Source organism: Pan troglodytes, chromosome 3 (assembly GCF_028858775.2).
Source record: "Pan troglodytes isolate AG18354 chromosome 3, NHGRI_mPanTro3-v2.0_pri, whole genome shotgun sequence".
NCBI classification, from domain to species: Eukaryota; Metazoa; Chordata; class Mammalia; order Primates; family Hominidae; genus Pan; species Pan troglodytes.
Window position 1 is genome coordinate 54,185,017 of NC_072401.2, and position 20,255 is coordinate 54,205,271.

A 20,255-nucleotide genomic window follows, 5' to 3' on the forward strand; every position below is an offset into this window, starting at 1 on the left:
CTAATTTTTGCATTTTTAGTAGAGACAGGGTTTCACCATGTTGGCCAGGCTGGTCTCAAACTTCTGACCTCAGGTGATCCACCCGCCTCAGCCCCCCAAACTGCTGGAATTACAAGCCTAAGCCACCATGCCTGGCCCTTTCATTTAGTTTCTACTATTCATGTACACATGTACCCTGTTTTACCCACAGACAACTGTGCTAACCGTTAAGAATGTCCCAGCCTTACTAAGATTTTCCTAAGTTTGTCTCCCAGACATTGGGAACTCAAAGGTGAGGAAACTTAGGTGTGAAGGTGGATTGTGGATTCAGACCTCCTTACTTGGAGGCCAGTGCAGAGACACACCAGCAGAGTGACCTCGGGTACATGGCTTCACCTCTCCAAGCCTCACGCTCCTCATCAGTAAAGCGAGGATTAGTGGAACCTACCTGTTGGCTTGTTTTGATGATTAAATGAGATAATGTCCGCAAAAAATATTTAGCAGATAAATGTTCACTAAAGTTTGAGCTTTTAAAAAATGTTTTACCAGCCAGTCGCGGTGGCTCACGCCTGTAATCCCAGCACTTTGGGAGGCCGAAGCCGGTGGATCACCTTAGGTCAGGAATTCGAGACTAGTCTGGCCAACATGGTGAAACCCTGTCCCTACCAAAAATACAAAAATTAGCCAGGTATGGTGGTGGACGCCCGCAATCCCAGCTACTTGAGAGGCTGAGGCAGGAGAATCGCTTGAACCCAGGAGGCGGAGTTGGCAGTGAGCCGATATCTCGCCGCCGCACTCCAGCCTGGCCAATAGAGTGAGACTACATCGCAAACAAACAAACAAGCAAACAAAGTTTAACTGAAAAGTCTTTCCTGACACCTTTTCGCTACTGAAAATCTTACAGCCCTCCCGGCCGCAGCCTACACTCCTTCGGCCCAAGCAGGTGCGTTGGAACCGGGAGTTGGTGAGAAGCCGGCTGCCGGCAGCCCCAGCCCTTAGCGGCCCCGCGGTCAGGGACCTCCAGGCCCAATGGAGAGTCGGGGCGGGCTAGTGGATGCGCGGCGGGGACGGGAGGTGTCGCCGCTCCGGCTTGCCGGTGACAGGGGCGGGCGGGTCGTGCGCGAGCCCCACCTCCAGCGATCGCGGCCCAGCCCCAGCTCCTCCTCCTCCACGGCTTACCCCGGCTCCGACAGCGGCTGCAGGTCTCTAAGTTGCGGCCGCTGGAGCCCGAGCCATGCGGACCGCGGACCGGGAGGCGCGGCCGGGGCTTCTGTCCCTGCTGCTGCTGCTGGCCGGGGCCGGGCTGTCAGCCGCCTCGCCCCCAGCAGCGCCGCGCTTCAACGTGAGCCTGGACTCGGCCCCCGAGCTGCGCTGGCTGCCCGTGCTGCGGCACTACGACTTGGACTTGGTGCGCGCCGCGATGGCGCAAGTCATCGGGTGAGCTGGGGCCCTGGACGGGGTCTGCGGGGACACCGGCCCTGCGGGTCGAAGTCAAACGCGCGCTGCTCAGAGTGCTTTAAACGGGGACGCTTTACTCCCCGCCACCCTTGGAGAACTGGTTTTGGCTGCCGCCCTGAGCAGCGTCGGGGTTGGGGAGAATCCAGCGCGGCAGGTTCGGCTTTCAAGTTCGGTGTCACCCGTGGCACGCCAGTCCTTGAGCCATTCCGGGTCAGCGTGGCGCGCGAGTTGTCGCCCGGGCTGCATAGCTACCGAGGAGGGGCAACCCGCGCCTTCCTTGCGGGCCTCGCGGGCCTTCCAAGCTTGCCCCTTTGGGACCAGCCTCACTCGCCCTCCCCATTCCGAGTTTTCTTACCCGCCGCCTTCCCCCCGCCCCCTTCCCCCCACTCCCGGGAGGCTGCAGATTGAGTGACGCCGCGCCTGGGCGTTCCACTGACTGGGGAGCCGTGGCCCTGAGACCTCACGCCCTAAGGTTGTAGCCCCGCTCGCAGTGCACACGCGGTCGCACGCCGCCGACCTCTGAGCGGGTCAGACGCCCTTGTGCTTTTTGTTTCTAGGGACCGAGTCCCCAAGTGGGTGCACGTGTTAATCGGAAAAGTGGTCCTGGAGCTGGAGCGCTTCCTGCCCCAGCCCTTCACCGGCGAGATCCGCGGCATGTGTGACTTCATGAACCTCAGCCTGGCGGACTGCCTTCTGGTCAACCTGGCCTACGAGTCCTCCGCGTGAGTGCCCCAAGCCGGCGCGGAGTAACGCGGAGCTTGCGGGGTCCTCCGACACAGACTAGCGGGAGGAGACATATTTTCCGTGTGATAAAAACAGGGAGGTGCCTGCTTGCCCAGAAACCTCCAGCGCTTCCTCTTTGCCTCTCTGGGTAAATCTGAGCTGCACATCGTAGGCTTCGAGAGGGAAAGCAGATTCTCCGATTCAACACTAAACTTTCCCTCTACGTGTAGCCCCGGGTTTTCTCTTCCCCAATCCAGGTAGCGTACTTTTAAAATTCTGCTCAAAGGCCGGGCGCGTTGGCTCACACCTGTAATCCCAGCACTTTGGGAGGCCAAGGTGGGCAGATCACGAGGTTAGGAGTTTGAGACCAGCCTGGCCAACATAGTGAAACCCCGTCTCTACGAAAAACACAAAAAATTAGCCAGGCGTGGTGGTGGGCGCCTGTAATCCCAGCTACTTAGGAGGTTGAGGCAGGAGAATCACTGGAACCCGGGAGGCGGAGGTTGCAGCGAGCCGCGATCGCGCCACTGCACACCAGCCCTGGCGACAGTGCGAGACTCTGTCTCAAAAAAAAAAAAAAAAAAAAAAAAAAAAAAAAAAAAATTCTGCTCAAAACGTACTTTTCCAGAAAGTTTTTGAAACTAAGCCTCCTCTCATCTGGACCCTTTAGTTAACTCAGTGGCCTTCCAGCTCTATACTGACAGTGGCTCATCTCTGCCCTTATTTGTCGCCCTGCATTTATCCTTTCATGTGTGTCGTGGCTGAAGTGTGTGTCCACCAGGGCTGGGGCGACAGGGAACACTGCTCTAATAGGGCCAGCCAGTGTTTGGACCGGGAAGTGGGCATGATAAAATGTGCATCCAGGCTGGGCGCGGTGGCTCACGCCTGTAATCCCAGCACTTAGGGAGGCCGAGGCGGGTGAATCACCTGAGGTCAGGAGTTCAAGACTAGCCTGGCCAACATGGTGAAACCCCGTCTCTACTAATAATACAAAAAAATTACCAGGGCCTGGTGGCGGGCACCTGTGAATCCCAGCTACTTGGGAGGCCGAGGCAGGAGAATCACTTGAACCCAGGAGGCAGAGGTTGCAGTGAGCCGAGATGGCACCATTGCACTCTCCAGCCTGGGCGACAAAGCGAGATTCCATATCAAAGAAAAAAAGTGCACCCAGAAGTGAAAGCAACATGGAGTGTGTGGTTGATCCCAGGCAAAGTGCAGGGGACCACTAAAGGTTTATGGGCTCAGTAATAGGCCCTGGAATAAAGAGAGGTTTTGACTTGGTTTCTTCCTTCAATACTTATTGTTTTGCCAGCAGACTAGCTTCATCTCGTAACCTCTTGTACATACTTAGAGCTTCTTGCTGCCTAAAGATGATGGGGGTAGAAAAGATCTTGGAATAATGAAACTTACTGGCCCAGGCATTTTCCCAGAACACCTAGGCAGAGTAAGCTAAAAAGCACTGGGACTGCCTTCCTCTTCAGGAAATGCTTTCAGGCACAGAAAAGACACAGGTCTGCTAAATAACATGCTTTTCAGTTGAACTAAGTTATTATAATTTTACCACCTCCCTCTCCTACCTCCAACTTTTTCCTATTTTTAACTTACAGCTTTCTCAATGAAAAATCACGAATCATTTTTACCCTCATCTGTTGGAGTCACCATATTCAAACAGATTAAAGCAAAAGTTCTAGTAAAAACATTCTAACTTTTGGATTTGATACTAAGGTATTTATTGAATTGCCTAATAGCACCATTCAATTCACTAGCATTAACAAAGGAAATGCTTTCTTCTCATGTTGGAAGTAAGCCTTCTTGAATTAGAATAATACTAGCTACCCTTTATTGAGCCTACTGGGTGCCAGGCACTTCATGAACACAGCCCCGTGGGGAAGATGGTATCATCTGTTTTGTGATGTGGAAACCAAGCCTCAGTGGGGCCACCTTGCTGGAAGTCAGGTGGCTGGTGAGTGCTAAAAGCATGGGAATCTCCAGTTCGCTGCAGTGCCTTTCAAAGCAGAGCCTGTTTCCTCATTTGTCTCCCGTGCTTGTGCACTGCTGCATCACACTACAACATTTGGGCCTGAGATGGAAGTATTGTTATCTTGCCAATTTTGAAAAATCGCCTTTGAGAGAGATCCCACAAACTTTGCTTTAGTACTTCCCATGTCTTACCAGTCCCCTCCCTGACCTGAACTCTTTGAAGTTAAGCTCAGAAACCTTGGAGGGAGGCCGGCCACAGTGGCTCACGCCTGCATTCCCAGCATTTTGGGAGGCTGAAGTGGATGGATCTCTTGAGCCCAGGAGTTCGAGACCAGCCTGGGCAACATGGTAAAACCTTGTCTCTACAAAAAATACCACAAAATTAGCCGGACGTGGAGGCTTGCGCCTGTGGTCCCAGATACTCAGGAGGCTGAAGTGGGAGGATCGCCTCAGCCCGGGAAGTCACGGCTGCAGTGAGCCGACATTGCACCACTGCACTCCAGCCTGGGTGACAGAGACTCAAAATAAATAAATAAATAAATAAATAAATAACAGAAACCTTGGAGGGAATTAAAACTGACCAAGTTTCCGTCTTTATTTTATTTTATTTATTTATGTTTGAGACGGAGTCTCACTCTGTTACTCAGGCTGGAGTGTAGTGGCACGATCTTGGCTCATCGCAACCTCCGCCTCCCTGGTTCAAGCGATTTTCCTGCCTCAGCCCCCCAGATAGCTGGGACTACAGGTGTGCGCCACCATGCCCGGCTAATTTTTGTATTTTTAGTAGAGATGAGGTTTCACTATGTTGGCCAGGCTGGTCTCAAACTCCTGACCTCATGATTCACCCACCTTGGCCTCCCAAAGTGCTGGGATTACAGGCATGAGGCACTGTGCCCTTGCCCAGCCCAAGTTTCCATCTTTAAACAAACAAACAAAAAGTAACACTTTTTTCCCCAATTATAAAAGTAACATGTAATCATTGTAGAAAATCAGTAAATGTAGAAAAGTAAAAAAACAAAGCTAACCACCATCCTGTTATTTTACAAATGACCAGAAAAACCCTTCAGGATATTTTCTCTCAGTTTTGTTCATGTGGATATACATATTTTTTCCTCTGGTATTGGACATACTGTATATAAATATTTTTTCATGTACAGTTAAATATTCTCAGAGAATATGGATAGATACTTAACAAGCCTCCTCCTCTTTTTCTCACAATACTTCTGTTCATAGAGATTCCCCCTTTTTTAAAATTATGATCTCTGTGCAAGGAGCTGGAGAGAGAAAGGAAAAATGCCAAGTCCCTTAAGAGCCAGCCATTTTCCCAAGGGGACAAAATGAAACATTTGTGAAACAATGGTTTAGTGTTACTTTATTTGCTCTGAGGAATTCATATATGGAGAGGTGAGCTTGAGCTGGCTTTGAATCATGTGTTAAATAGAATACATGCTGCCATGCAGAGGAAAAAGCAGAGTTCAGAGGTGTCCTGAGCCCAGGATGGGTTAGTTTCACTTCAGATTTAGACTGAGGATGAAATTCTCACTTACTATGCTTATGATGCCCTCCATGTGTGCTAAGGGTAAAGATCCTAGAAACACTGAATGAACACAGATGAGTTGTATCCAGTTGTGTTTTTCATCTTGAATTGTTAATCTATATTCTTATACAAGCATTATAGCACATATATCAGTTATAAGGAAGAAAAACTTTTACTTTGAGGATTTGTTTTACAAATGAAAAACTCCTTTTCCTTTTTTTTCTTATTTGTCTTATTCGTTCATGTTGGACTTTTCCCTTTTCTCAGATTCTGCACCAGTATTGTGGCTCAAGACTCCAGAGGCCACATTTACCATGGTCGGAATTTGGATTATCCTTTTGGGAATATCTTACGCAAGCTGACAGTGGATGTGCAATTCTTAAAGAATGGGCAGGTATAATCCGTACCATATAAGATAAAAAATCAGAAAGATTTGCAAACTCAAGTTAGCAGTCATTTGGATGGCCTGCTAACTTAAGTGTGTTATCAGTATAAGACACAAAAAAATCACACCCCTGGAAAAACAAAGCCAGAAGAGAGGTTTGCATCAATTATGCTTATAGGAAAGACGGTCATTTATTATTTATTATTGAGTGTCTACTTAAAGAGGTCACCCAGTTTTCCATAGGGAAATCTCTTTTAGAGAGTGATCAATCATCCACTTATGCAGAGTCAGCTCTTTCCTCTGCTTTCCCATGCCCAGGCTGCTTCTGGAATATGGAGGGGCTGGGTAGTGCAATAACTAGAAACACCCAACTTTGGGATCTGACAGTCCCAGGTTTAAATCTTGATTCTATCAATTACTGTACTTCCTTTGTGAACCTGAGAAATTACTCATTCCCTAATTTTGCAGACTACAGCTCATGGAGGCTCATAACTACTTTACTGCGATAGTTATAAATGTTAAATGAAGTAGTCTATGTAAAGTTGTAGCCAAATAATAAATGGTCCTTCATTCTGCAAGTGTGATTGACCCACACCACTTTCTTGTGTATGATCTTTAAAAAATTATACTTAGATTTTTTGTTTATAGCATGGTCCCTTTAAAACTATAATCTAGTGTGTGCTGTTGTCAACTGTGTAAACTTTTAGAGAGACAGAATTAATCAATGTTCATTGAGTACGCAAAGCATGTTTTGCTGTAAAACAGAATACAGAGTGCAAAAGCCAGATTTTGGCTGTAAGGACAAGGACTATATTCCCTTTGTTCTTTGCATTTAGGGGTTGATTCACAAATACTAAAAACTCATTTACTAACTACTCAGTCATCTGCTTTTACAAACACTTTTTTTCATAAAAAATTCAAACAGTACAGAAATATTTAAAGTAAAAGTTTCTCCTTTCCAGTCCCATTTCTTTACTTCGCCACTATTAACAATTTGATTTCTAGCTGAATTACTTTAAAAATGATTTTAAGTGGTAACGATAATATAAATGCATAATAAATTCTCAAAGGAAATCTGCTAAATATTAAGTTATTACTGAATGAAGGATAATATTATTTGTTATTTATTCATGTTTTTTCTCCATTGTTCTATAATGAGCTAATACTCTTATAAAGAGACAAAGGAATAAATGCAATGAAAATAAATTATTTCAGCTGCTCTGAAACTCACTCTAATAGTTGTTGCTTCATTTGTTTTTGTTTTTCCTGGAGTTCCCATGAAATAATCTATAGAGAAATAGTCTGTAGAGGTAGTTTTACTCTCAGTACTCAGGTGACTGTTACTGAATATAGACAGTTTACACTTGGGTATTGCTTTTCTATGGAGGACTCATGGCCAAGAAATTGTTTTATGAAATTAAGAACAGGTTATCCACAAAATAATTCATCTCTCATTCTTGTCTAGTGTTTGTAATCTTAAAAGTATTTTTGGCTGGGCGCGGTGGCTCACGCCTGTAATCCCAACACTTTGGGAGGCCGAGGCAGGCGAATCACGAGGTCAGGAGTTCAAGACCAGCCTGGCCAATGTGGTGAAACCCCGTCTCTACTAAAACTACAAAAAAAAAAAAAGAAATTAGCTGGGCGTGTGGGTGGGTGTCTGTAATCCCAGCTACTTGGGAGGCTGAGGCAGGGGAATCGCTTGAACCTGGGAGGCGGAGGTTGCAGTGAGTTGAGATCGCACCACTGCACTCTAGCCCAGTGACAGAGTGAGACTCCATCTCAACAACAACAACAAAAGTATTATCATACACAGGACCTCATTCGATCCCCCCAGCAGCCCTGTGAAGCAGGCATAAGTCAACATTTTAATCTTTACTTTCTAGATGAGGGGGCCCAGCTTCACAGAGACTGACTTGCCCCGAATCACAAGGCCTCTAGAGACATGGCAGAAGTAGGGCCAGAACCCAGGCGTTAGGCCTACTGATAGTTTTTGTTTACAGCCTTAATTAGGCTGGAAATTATTACTATTATTATTATTATTATTATTACTACTACTACTATTGTTTTTATTTTTGAGACAGAGTCTCGCTCTATCACCCAGGCTGGAGTGCAGTGGCATGATCTCGGCTCACTGCAACCTCTGCCTCCCAGGTTCAAGCAATTCTCCTGCCTCAGCCTCCCAAGTAGCTGGGACTATAGGAGGGTGCCACCACACCCGGCTAATTTTTGTATTTTTAGCAGAGATGGGGTTTCACTATGTTGGCTGGTCTTGAACTCCTGAGCTCAGATAATCCACCCACCTCGGCCTCCCAAAGTGCTGGGATTACAGGTTTGAGCCACCGCACCAGGCACCAGGCTGTAACTTAAAATTCCCTGCTAAGGGTTTGTTTATGTTAACTGACTAGGCAGAAACAACTGGGAAGTACAAACAGAAGTAAAGACAGATTTTCAGAGCTGCAAGATAAAATATCTTACAAATTATATCTCAAAATTATTTATAATTATGTATCGTAATTGAAAACTACGATGTGACTTTTGATCTCATAACTTCAATTTTCTCAGCCCTCCAAGAGTGACCCTGACGATCACGGTGTCACGCAAATGAGGTGGCCATATAATTACTTTTTATTTTCCATATAATTACATTTGAGTAGTAAGGAAGACTTATTTCTGCTTTACCACCATGCGTGGAGATGAGACATTCATGGAAGTCCTCAGTAAGTCTGAGGGCTGAGGTCATTTATAAAACTAAGGACACTGCATTCTCCCTTGTAATTCAGCCACCTTAAATTATTTTTACAAGCAGATAAGGTAAAAATAAATAATTAAATGAAAAACATTACTGACCTAATTTTTCTAAGGAAAATATCAATCTAGGACTATCTATTTCTTAAAACATAATGGTATTAGTTAACTTTTATTGAACAGTATGAGTCAGATACTGTTTTAAGTACTTTTTTTTTTTTTTTTGAGACAGAGTCTTGTTCTGTCACAGGCTGGAGTGCAATGGTGCAATCTTGGCTCACGGCAACCTCTCTACCTCCTGGGTTCAAGCGATTCTCCTGCCTTAGCCTCCCGAGTAGCTGGGACCACAGGTGCATGCCACCACACCCAGCTAATTTTTGTATTTTTGGTAGAGATGGAGTTTCACCGTGTTGGCCAGGCTGGTCTCAAATTCCTGGCCTCAAGTGATCTGCCTGCCTTGGCCTCCCAAAGTGCTGGGATTACAGGTGTGAGCCACCATGCCTTGCCAAAGTACTTCTTTGAAAATAAAATTTGGTATCAGAAATAACTGATAAAGGCTAGCTGTGGTGGCTCACACCTGTAATCCCAGCACTTTGAGAAGCCAAGACCGAAGGATTGCTTGAGCCCAGGAGTTTGAGACGAGCCTGGGCCACATAGGGAGACCCTGTCTTTAGGAAAAGCAAAAAAAAATTATGTATATATTTATATATCAGTCAGGTTTGGTGGCATGCACCTGTGGTCCCAGCTACTTGGAAAACTGAGGTGGGAGGATTGCTTGAGCCCAGGAGGTCGAGGCTGCAGTGAGTCATGACTGTACCATTGCACTCCAGCCTCGGTGACATACAGAGTTTGATTTTTCTCCTGCAGGTTACATAGTGGTATCTTGCAATCACTGGAGCTTGTGACCTTAATTTAAAGTAGGAGTGATGCCTATAATTCATGGGATAGTTGTGAGGATTAAATGAAAGAGCTTCGTTAAAGGATTTTTAAATATTTAAAATTTAAATGTGATTATTATTGGTGAACAGTCCCACTTTGACCTTCTAACTTCACAGAGCTTATAAAATATGTGATATTCATCTCTTATAATCAAATCAAAGCAAGTTTTATTTTATTTTATTTTATTTTTGAGACAGAGTTTCGCTCTTGTTGCCCAGGCTGGAGTGCGATGGCACTATCTCGGTTCACTGCAACCTCCGCCTCCCGGGTTCAAGTGATTCTCCTGCCTCAGCCTCCCTAGTAGCTGGGATTACAGGCATGTGCCACCACGCCCGGCTAATTTTGTATTTTTAGTAGAATCCAGGTTTCTCCACGTTGGTCAGGCTGGTCTTGAACTCCCGACCTCAGGTGTTCTGCCCACCTTGGCCTCCCAAAGTGCTAGGATTACAGGCATGAGCCACTGCTCCTGGCTTCAAAACAAGTTTTAAAGTAAGACTCCACTTGCTACTTCTAGGATGGGGCTTCTTAACCTGCTTTGTGCACCCCTTTGGTGAATACTGTTTTATAAATACATAAAATAAAATACGTAGGATTACAAAAAAAATCAGTTGTGTTGAAAACAGCCATTTCAATGTTACACTTTTTCTTAACACATTAAATAGTAAGGTTTAGCAGGGGGTCTAATAACTACCATGATTTCAAAGTAGTAAATTATGGATAGTGTTTCAAAATATCTGCAGCCAACATTGTGTATGTGAAAATATCTGTGATTTCTACTAGTGGCAAAATTATAGGCACCACTATGATTGTGTGATTTGTTGCATGCATTCATTATAGAAGGAGTTAAATTTCAGTTAGAGGTTAGTGAAAATAAAGATGCATCTTTTTTTTTTTCCCATCCAAGGTCACAAATCTACTAAAATCTATCTGTGGACCACACCCCCACCCACCCCAGCTTAAGGTTAAGAACCTCTGTCTTAGAAGACTATTTCAGAGTTTTATTCTATTATGTTGGAATTTATAAGAAAAAAATCCAGAAAATTGTGGGGCAGAACAGGTGATTTCAGTGTATTTGATTGGAATGGTGAAATGATCCATGTTATCTCTTGATTTCAGATTGCATTCACAGGAACTACTTTTATTGGCTATGTAGGATTATGGACTGGCCAGAGCCCACACAAGTTTACAGTTTCTGGTGATGAACGAGGTAATCAAAACAAACCCCTGTGTAATTTTAGCTACATTATTGTTCAGTTCTATCCAAGCACTTCCTTCACTCACCCAACAGAATATACAGAACACCCACTATGTGGCAGACACTTCCATCCCAGGGGGAGAAAGTGGACAGTATGCGTGGAAGCAATGAAGATTTCAGGTAGCAATAAGTGCTGCAAAGAAAGCAAAATAGGAAGCTGTGATAGAGAGTGAAGGAGGAGGTGGGGTGGTTAGTACAGGTCAGAGGGTCAGAGAAGGCCTGACCCATGTGATCCAGGAGCTAGTTCTGCAGAAGCCAGGGGAAGACCATTTCTGGTGGTCTTACTGCAAGGATGAAGGCCGTAGGTAGTAATAATAAGCTTGGTGGATTTCAGAAGCCAAAGAAAGTCAGTGTGGTTATGGCATGGGAGTAAGTGGGTAGTGACATTAGAAGTGAAGAAGAGGCTGAGGCCATGGTGCAGGGCCACAATGAAGAGTTTGGTTTTTAAGCATAATGGAAGCTGTAGGGGGATTGTAGGCCAGGGAGTGAACAGATGTGATTTATATTTTTAACTATTACTTTTGCTGCTCTGTAGAGATTGGGTTGTGTTAGGTTAAGATGGAAGCAGAAGACCATTTGGAAACTACTGTGATAATCTAGGGGATATAGGATGCTGTTATACAAGCAACATTTGTAAAGCACTTTCTGGTTTACCATGTACATCCTCACATGTCTTCTTCTTAGACCCTCACAACAGTCCTGTTAGGCAGGGCTGTTATTTTTAACTCCATTCGTTAGGCAGAGAAAGAAATAGGCTGTGAGATGAAATGACAGCTAGTAGTGGGAGAGGAAGTTCTCAGATTGCTCTCCTGGGTCCTGACCCAATTGCTCTGTTCATTGACATCCCCACTGCCATTCCCCAGATCTCAGGGCACACCATTTAGTTCCACAGTATGTGGGAAATCTAGAAATAAGTGAGCTCTGTGTCTGTCCTCAGCGTGCAGCTGAATCAAGGAGAAGGATATATACAAGGAGTATCTTGAAGTTTAGTGTTCCTCGTCTGATGAACCCTGATTGACTTCATGGTGTTGTTTTTTTGGGGTTTTTGTTTTGTTTTGTTTGTTTGTTTTTGTTTTTTTGAGACAGTCTCGCCCTGTTGCCCAGGCTAGAGTGCAGTGGGCGATTTCAGCTCACTGCAACCTCTGCCTCCCGGGCTCAGCCGATTCTCATGCCTCAGCTTCCTGAGTAGCTGGGATTACAGGAGGTGCCACCACACCCGGCTAATTTTTATATTTTTGGTAGAGATGGGTTTTCACCCTGTTGGCCAGGCTGGTCTCGAACTCCGAACCTCAGGTGATCCACCCACCTCGGCCTCCCAAAGTGCTGAGATTACAGGCGTGAACCACCATGCCCGGCCAGTGTTATTGTTTATTCTTATCTTTTTACATAAGGCTTTACCAGGAAGATGGTGATTGAGTATATATCAGTGTCCACAGTAAGCAGTTCTTTATCCTAATGTATTTCTTCCACATTTTCTCATATGTCAGCTATGTATAGTACTGGTTCTCAACCTGTGGTACCCAAACCACAGCATGACAATTACTAAGGTTTTTAATAGAATGCCTATAATTACATGTATATTTATTAAAAATGACTGGCTTTCATTTTGCAACTCAAGTTGTTTACCAAACTTGACTAGTAGAATCTAAGGTATGAGCAGTTAAAAATAACCAAGTTAGTCTACAACATACGCATTTAATGAAATACTGTCAAACTGCTTTTAGCCAGGCATGGTGGCACCTGCCTGTAGTCCCAGCTACGTGGGAGGCTGAAATGGGAGGATGGCTTGGGCCCAGGAGTTACAGGCTGCAATGAGCTGTGATATTAAGTCTCTGGACATTATGGGGGGTGCCAGCAATGCCTCAAAGCCACCCTAGGAAAGGATAAAGATATGAGGAGGACTAATGAATGCCACAGGGCATGGGGAGGCTTAACAAAACACCTGGTGGGTAACACCTCAAGACTCCAGGGCCAGCCTGCCTGGGTTTAAATCTTATTGCTGTAGCTGGGTGACCACGATCAAGGAGTTTAACCTGTCGGTGCTTCAGTTTCCTCATCTCGAAAGCAGGGATGGGCCGGGCGCGGTGGCTCATGCCTGTAATCCCAGCACTTTGGGAGGCCGAGGTGGGTGGATCACGAGGTCAGGAGATTGAGACCATCCTGGCTAACACAGTGAAACCCCGTCTCTACTAAAAAAAAAAATACAAATTTAGCCGGGCGTGGTGGCGGGTGCCTGTAGTCCCATCTAGGCGTGAGGCTGAGGCAGGAGAATGGTGTGAACCCGGGAGGTGGAGCTTGCAGTGAGCCGAGATCGCGCCACTGCACTCCAGCATGGGCGACAGAGCGAGACTCCATCTAAAAAAAAAAGAAAAAAAAAAAAAGCAGGGATGATAATAGCTGCTATGAGGATGAAATGAATTAACGAATATGAAATACAGCAGTCCCTGGCACAGAGCAAGGGCCACAGAAGTGTTTTTGTTGTTGTTGCATCTCCAGGCCTGGCCTCCTCTGAGTCCTAGACTGGAGCATCCAGCCATCTTCTCAGCATCTCCACTCTAACGTCTACTAGGCATCTTACACTTAACATGCCTAAGCAGATCTCTTGCTTTTTTCTTTTCCCTATTTTCTACCCAACTCTGCCTCTACTCAAATCTGTCCCTCTCCTCGTTTCCCATGTCTCAGAAAATGGCACCTCTACCCAACCAATTGCTACCAGAAATCATCACTGACCCCTCCCTCCCTAAGTCTTATCAGCTCTGACAGCAGAACTAGACTGTACCTGTCCATTCTACCTCCACTGCTGAGCTAGCCCCCATCACACCTGTACTGCCTGATCAGTCCACCTGATCTCCTTGCTACTATTTTTACTTTCTTATAATTCTTCCCCTACCCAGCAACTAGAATGGTCAGGTTGTTCCCCTGCTTAAAACCTACTGTGACAGATATTGCATGATTTCACTTATATGTGGAATCTCCAAGTTTGAACTCATAGAAGCAGAGAGTAGAATAGTGGTTGCTATGCACTGAGGAAAAAGGGAAATGGTCAAAGGGTACAAAGTTTCAATTAGACAGGAGGAATAAGGTCTGGTGATCCACACAGCAAGGTAAGTACAGTTAACAATCATGTATTATGTATTTCAAAATTGCTAGAGTGGGTTTTTAAAAATTAATTTTGTTATTGATACACATTACATGTGCATATTTTGGGAGCACATGTGATGTGTTACATTCATATAATCACATCAGAGAAATGCAAATCACATTTTTATTTCTCTTAATGATTAATGATATGGAGTATCTTTTCATGTGCTTACTGCCCATTTGTATATCTTCTTTGGAGAAATATCTATTCAAGTCCTTTGCCCATTTTTTTTTGTTTGTTTTGAGACAGAGTCTTTCTGTCTCAAATCACACATTCATAAATGCACGATCATGTGCGCACAATCTAATTGTGATATGTTACCTTAAATATTTGTCTTTTCTTTACACTAGAAACATTCAAATTCTAGCTATTTTTTTTGGCAGGGGGGGCATTAAAAATTTTTTTTTTAATTTTTTTTTTTAGTAGAAACAAGGTCTCACTATATTACCCAGGCTGGTCTCAAACTCCTGAGCTCACGCAGTCCTCCTGCCTCGGCTTCTTCCCAAAGTGCTGGGATTACAGGAGTGAGCCACTGCACAAGGCCTGTTTTTTTTCTTTTTCTCTTCTTTCTGTTTTCTTAAGACAGAGTCTTACTCTGTTGCCCAGGCTGGAGTACAGTGGCGGGATCTTGGCTCACTGCAGCCTCAATCTCCTAGGCTCAAGTTATCCTCCTACCTCAGCCTTCTGAGTAGCTGGGACTACAGGCATGTGCCATCATGCCTGGCTAACTTTTGTAGAGGTAGGGTTTTGCCATGTTGCCCAGGCTGGTCTAAAACTCCTGGGCACAAGTGATCCACCCACTTTGGTCTCCCAAAGTGCTGGGATTACAGGCATGAGCCACTATACCTGGCCAATAGTAGCCATCTTAATGGGTGTGAGGTGGCATCTCATTGTAGTTTTGATTTGCATTTCTCTAATGATTAATGATATGGAATATCTTTTCATGTGCTTACTGGCCATTTGTATATCTTCTTTGGAGAAATGTCTATTCAGGTCCTTTCCCCATTTTTTTTTTGTTTTGAGACAGAGTCTCACTCTGTCACTCAGGCTGGAGTGCAGTGACTCAATCACAGCTCACTGCAGCCTTGACCAACAGCGCTCAAGCAATCCTCTTGCCTCAGCCTCCCCAGAAGCTGGGACTACAGGCATGTGCCACTATGACTGGTAGTTTTTAAATTTTTTGTAGAGATGGGGTTTCACTATTTTCCCCAGGCTGGTCTAAAACTCCTGGGCTCAAGCACTCCTCCCACCTGGGCCTCCCAAAGTGTTGGGATTACAGGCTTGAGCCAGCACATCTGGCCCTTTGCCCATTTTTAAATTGGAATGTTTGTTTTGTTGTTGTTGAGTTTTAGGAGTTCTCTAAATACTCTGGATATTAATCTCTTATTAATGCAAATATTTTCTCTCAATCTGTGAATTGCCTTTTACTCTGTTGATACCATCTTTTTTTTTTTTTTTTTGAGACAGAGTCTCTCTCTGTCACCCAGGTTGGAGTGCAGTGGCCTGATCTTGGCTCACTGCAACCTCCGCCTCCCAGGTTCAAGCAATTCTCCTCCCTCAGCCTCCCAAGTAGCTGGGATTACAGGTGCCCGCCACCACGCTCAGCTAATTTTTATATTTTTAATAGAGACAGGGTTTCACCATGTTGGCGAGGCTAGTGTCGAACTCCTGACCTCAGGGGATCCGCCCACCTCGGCCTCCCAAAGTGCTGGGATTACAGGCATGAGTCACCGCGCCTGGCTAATACTGTCTTTTAATGCGCAGAATTTTAAAAATTTTTGTGAAATTCAATTTGTCCATTTTTTTCTTATATTGCCATTACTTAGCCTTGAATGAAAACTTTTGTTTGGCAATGAATCCCCTAACAGACTTTTAAAAGTTGTCCAAAAGTAATTTTGGGAAATGATTGCAAATTTGTATTTTTTTAAAATGTGAGCACAAATCACAGGTGTGGAAGATTCAAGTTCTCTATGTTCTTCCTAATATTTATTAAGACACTTCCCTTGATGACTACATAATTTTATTTTGCCTGGCATAATTAATAGAATTATTTCCTTTGACATAACTATCATTGTATCCTGGTACAAAAGATTCTGCTTTCAAAACTTGAGTGAATATCTCTCTATATTTCCTTGCTAAAATAACATATCTGTTTCATGTGTGTACATATATACACACACATATATAACATATATACTCAACTTGGCAGATAAAGGCTGGTGGTGGGAGAATGCTATCGCTGCCCTGTTTCGGAGACACATTCCCGTCAGCTGGCTGATCCGCGCTGTGAGTATATTTAATGTGGAGCCCTCCTTAACTCCACCTCCACCTTCTAAACTGTTCTGTGTCATTTAACAATGTTGCTTTTAATGTAAGGAGCTCCTTAAAAGAATAAGCATCTAAATGTCTGCAAAGTGCATATAAATCTTTTTGATAAATGTCAAAGATAAAGCCAGACACTAGTTAAAATGGTAAGGACAGATTGTAATCAGTATATGCTATTGGAGTAAGGAAGAGTCCAGTGTGAACTGAGCTCAACTTCGGTTTGTGCAGAGGTGATGGGTATTTTAAAAGGTGAGGGAACAAGGAGCTTAGGATAGTCAGAGAAGTGAAAAGTGGAAAGGCGGGATCGGTTCATGTGAAACCAATTTGAGTTTGCGAACTGGAACTTAGAAGTTATGCTCCAGGCAGGGCGCAGTGGCTCACGCCTGTAATCCCAGCACTTTGGGAGGCCAAGGAGGGTGGATCTCGAGGTCAGGAGATTGAGACCATCCTGGCTAACACAGTGAAACCCTGTCTTTACTTAAAATACAAAAAATTAGCTGGGTGTGGTGGCATGTGCCTGTAATCCCAGCTACTCGGGAGGCTAAGGCAGGAGAATGGCGTGAACCCGGGAGGCGGAGCGGGAGGCTGAGGTAGGAGAATGGTGTGAACCTGGGAGGCGGAGCTTGCATTGAGCCGAGATGGTGCCACTGAACTCCAGCCTGGTCAATAAGAGCAAAACTCCGTCTCAAAAAAAAAAAAAAAAAAAAATGAAGTTATGCTCCTACCCTCCTACAGAGACAGGGAGACAGGGGCCCTACCTTCAGTATTGGCTGGAACAAATGGCAAATTCTTTTGACAGCCTGGAGTTTTCTCAGACAGGCACTTAAAGGGGGACTAGTCATCTGAGAGACGTGGCCTTGAGCTGTTAGAAACTATTAGTATTTGTTCGAGTCTTTATAAGCCAGGGTCAAGGTCTAATAGAGAAGAGGTCTCAGAGGAGCCTGGCTAGAGTTTGGTTAAGGAGAGAATCTTGTCATAGGCTAGAGTTTTCCACAATAGCTGATTGAGATAGGAGATAATATTATGCTCTTCTACAGAGACAGATGTACTCTCCTTTTAAAATGTCCATTTGCAAATATCCAAACTAGCAAAGCAAACACATTAGAAGGCAGCTGTGCACACAACAAAAGGAACATCTGCTCTACAAGAACCTATTAGAATGTGCTGGGTTCCAGGCCACATCTACAGTAGTCTCCCCTTATTCTTGGTTTCTGTTACCCACAGTCAACTGTGGTCCAGAAATATGAAATGGAAAATTCCAGAAATAATTCATCGGTTTTAAATTGCACAATATTCTGAATAGTGGGATGAAATCAGTCACCTAGTAACTGTCTCAATTATCAGACTGTTACGCATCTCAGTGCTTGTGTTCAAGGAGCGCTTATCGTACTTAATAATTTGCCACAAAGTGCAAGAATAGAGATGCCAGCAACTTGGGTATGACAAAAAGAAGCTGTAAGGTGTTTCCTTTAAGTGAAAATGAAACGGCCTCATTTGTCTGGGGTGATACCTTAGATTTGTTGTCTCAGGGCCACAGAAAACTAGAATGCGGACACACCAGTGTGAGGTTAAGACTGGAAGTTTAACAGGCGAAAGAAAGAGAAGAGCAAAGAGGAGTCCCAAAAAAATGAGTTGCTGCTTCTGTGGTGAAATGAAGGAGGTTTTATGGATGAGCTTGAGGAGGTGGTATCTGATTTACATAGGGCAGCAAAGATTGGTTGGACCAGGTGTACCATTTGCATAGGGCATGAAAAGCTGTCTGCCCCCACCCTAATCTTTTATTATGCCGATGGATTCTCTACCTGGCTGGTGCCATGTTGCCTGCTTCTTTACTGTACACATGGTGACAAAGAAAAGGGAAGATGGGCCAGGCGCGGTGGCTCACACCTGTAATCCCAGCACTTTGGGAGGCCGAGGCAGAGAAGTGAGGAGGTCAGGAGTTCGAGACTAGCCTGGCCAACATGGTGAAACCCCATCTCTACTAAAAATACAAAAATTAGCCAGGTGTAGTGACGGGTGTCTGTAATCCCAGCCCCTTGGGTGGCTGAGGCAGGAGAATCGCTTGAATTCAGGAGGCAGAGGTTGCAGTGAGCCGAGATCACACCACTGCACTCCAGCCTGGGAGACACAGCAAGACTCTGTCTCAAAAAAAAAAAAAGAAAAAAGAAGGGAAGATGGAGCCTCCGTTTTGAACATACCTGGCTCCCAGGTAGCCCTTTTCTGTTGGCACAGCTGCTGGCATTCACCCGTGCAAGCTTCCAGCTTGCTTGTCTATGTTTGCAGCTCGATTTTTCAGGCTGCTCTTTGTTAGAAAAGAATAACTTCTTGGGCTACTTTTTGTTAGAAAGGAAGCCTTGCCAAGGACTCTTTTACCCTCACTATCTGCCTAATTTCTTTCTATCTCCTGTATCAAAAAGGTGAAAGTTCTTGATTTGATAAGGAAAGAAAAAAAATCCATATGCTGAGGTTGCTATGTTCTCTGGTAAGGACGAATCTGCTGGGTGTGATGGTGCTCGCCTGCAGTCCCAGACACTCAGGAGGCTGAGGCGGGAGGATCCCTTCTGCCCAGGAGTTCAGGTCCAACAGACAACATTGAGACCCCATGTCTGAAAAGAAGTAAATAAATGAAATAACAAAAGAAACTCTGGGACCTAGACTAAAAAAAAAAAAAAAAAGGAAGAAGAAAGAAAGTCCATGTCTATTAGCAGTCACTGCCCATTTCCTCCATTTCCTGAGATAGATGAGGCATTTGCACTCCCTGACTTTGTCGCCTGGGTAAAATAAGTCACCAGTGCCTTCAGTATTTTTTATGGATGTTCTTTTGCTTTACTGTCACAGGTTAGAGAAAATGAATTTGATAGTAGTTGGGGGATGGTATAGGCAACATAAGCAAACAAATATTTCATCACTCCTATTACCTCTGCAAAGGCCAAGGGAAAATTTCTTCTTTGCCTTCTGATGGTTCACTGAAAAGTCAACTCACAAAAGGCAGATTAATTGGAGAAAAGGCATACAAATTTATTTAACATGTACATGACATAGGAGTCTTCAGAATGAAGACCCAAAGATACAGGGGACATTGTCCATTTTTATGCTTAGGTTTAACAAAGTATGGAATGCCATGTAGAAATATGATTGGACAAAAAGGTAGATCCAGTGCTAATAGATGGAGTGGGGAAACCCAGCTAGGCCTGTGTGTCTAGATTCTTCTTGGCCTCTCTGACCATACATTCCCTTCTTCCAGGTACAGGGCAGGATCCTCTCTGGAAAGGGGATCATATGACCTACAGTCAAACAAGTTAGGACAGATCATTTCTTTTTTTTTTTTTTGAGACAGGGTCTCACTCTGTCACCCAGGCTGGAGTGCAGTGGCATGATCTCGGCTCACTGCAACCTTCATCTCCTGGGTTCAAGCAATTCTCCCACCTCAGCCTCCCTGAGTAGCTAAGTATAAGGCAGGAAAACTCTACAAAGCCCTGCCATGGGTTTTGTAGAGTTTTCTTGCCTTATAGTTATTGCTGTTAAGGTTTATGGTGCTGAATGACGGAGCCTTTGCAGACACCAATACCTTGAATTGTTCTTTTGTTTGACCCTATCACCACCTCCACCCTTGACAATGTGCCCTGGCAATATCCAGGATGGGTGAGCATACAGTGTACTTCCTTTAAAACATGGCAGCAGAGTGGTTGGGAAGGTGGAGACAGGAAGAACAGGCCCTCCACTGAAGGATATTCTTGAGCAGATCCGCTCTAGGAAGGAGCCCATATGGAATCTGAAGATTTGGGGA

The 20,255-nt window shown here is 44.7% G+C and overlaps 1 protein-coding gene across 15 annotated transcripts in view; it reads left to right on the forward strand.

Moving 5' to 3' along the window:
- The first annotated feature begins 1,081 nt into the window (after positions 1-1,081).
- NAAA (N-acylethanolamine acid amidase) overlaps positions 1,082-20,255 on the forward strand; it is a 30,242-nt gene continuing 11,068 nt past the window's right edge. For 14 of the 15 annotated variants that reach the window (XR_010156563.1, XR_679626.5, XM_009447715.4 and 11 more), the window contains exons 1-5: positions 1,096-1,416; positions 1,995-2,159; positions 5,945-6,071; positions 10,863-10,953; positions 16,353-16,429. Coding sequence is in view for 13 of the 15 variants with exons in the window: in XM_009447715.4 (XP_009445990.1) it covers positions 1,214-1,416; positions 1,995-2,159; positions 5,945-6,071; positions 10,863-10,953; positions 16,353-16,429 (663 nt within the window). In the remaining 2 variants the exon portion in view is untranslated. Of the gene's footprint in view, positions 1,417-1,994; positions 2,160-5,944; positions 6,072-10,862; positions 10,954-16,352; positions 16,430-20,255 lie in introns of all 15 variants that reach the window. The other variant, XM_001152628.7, reaches the window with a different exon arrangement.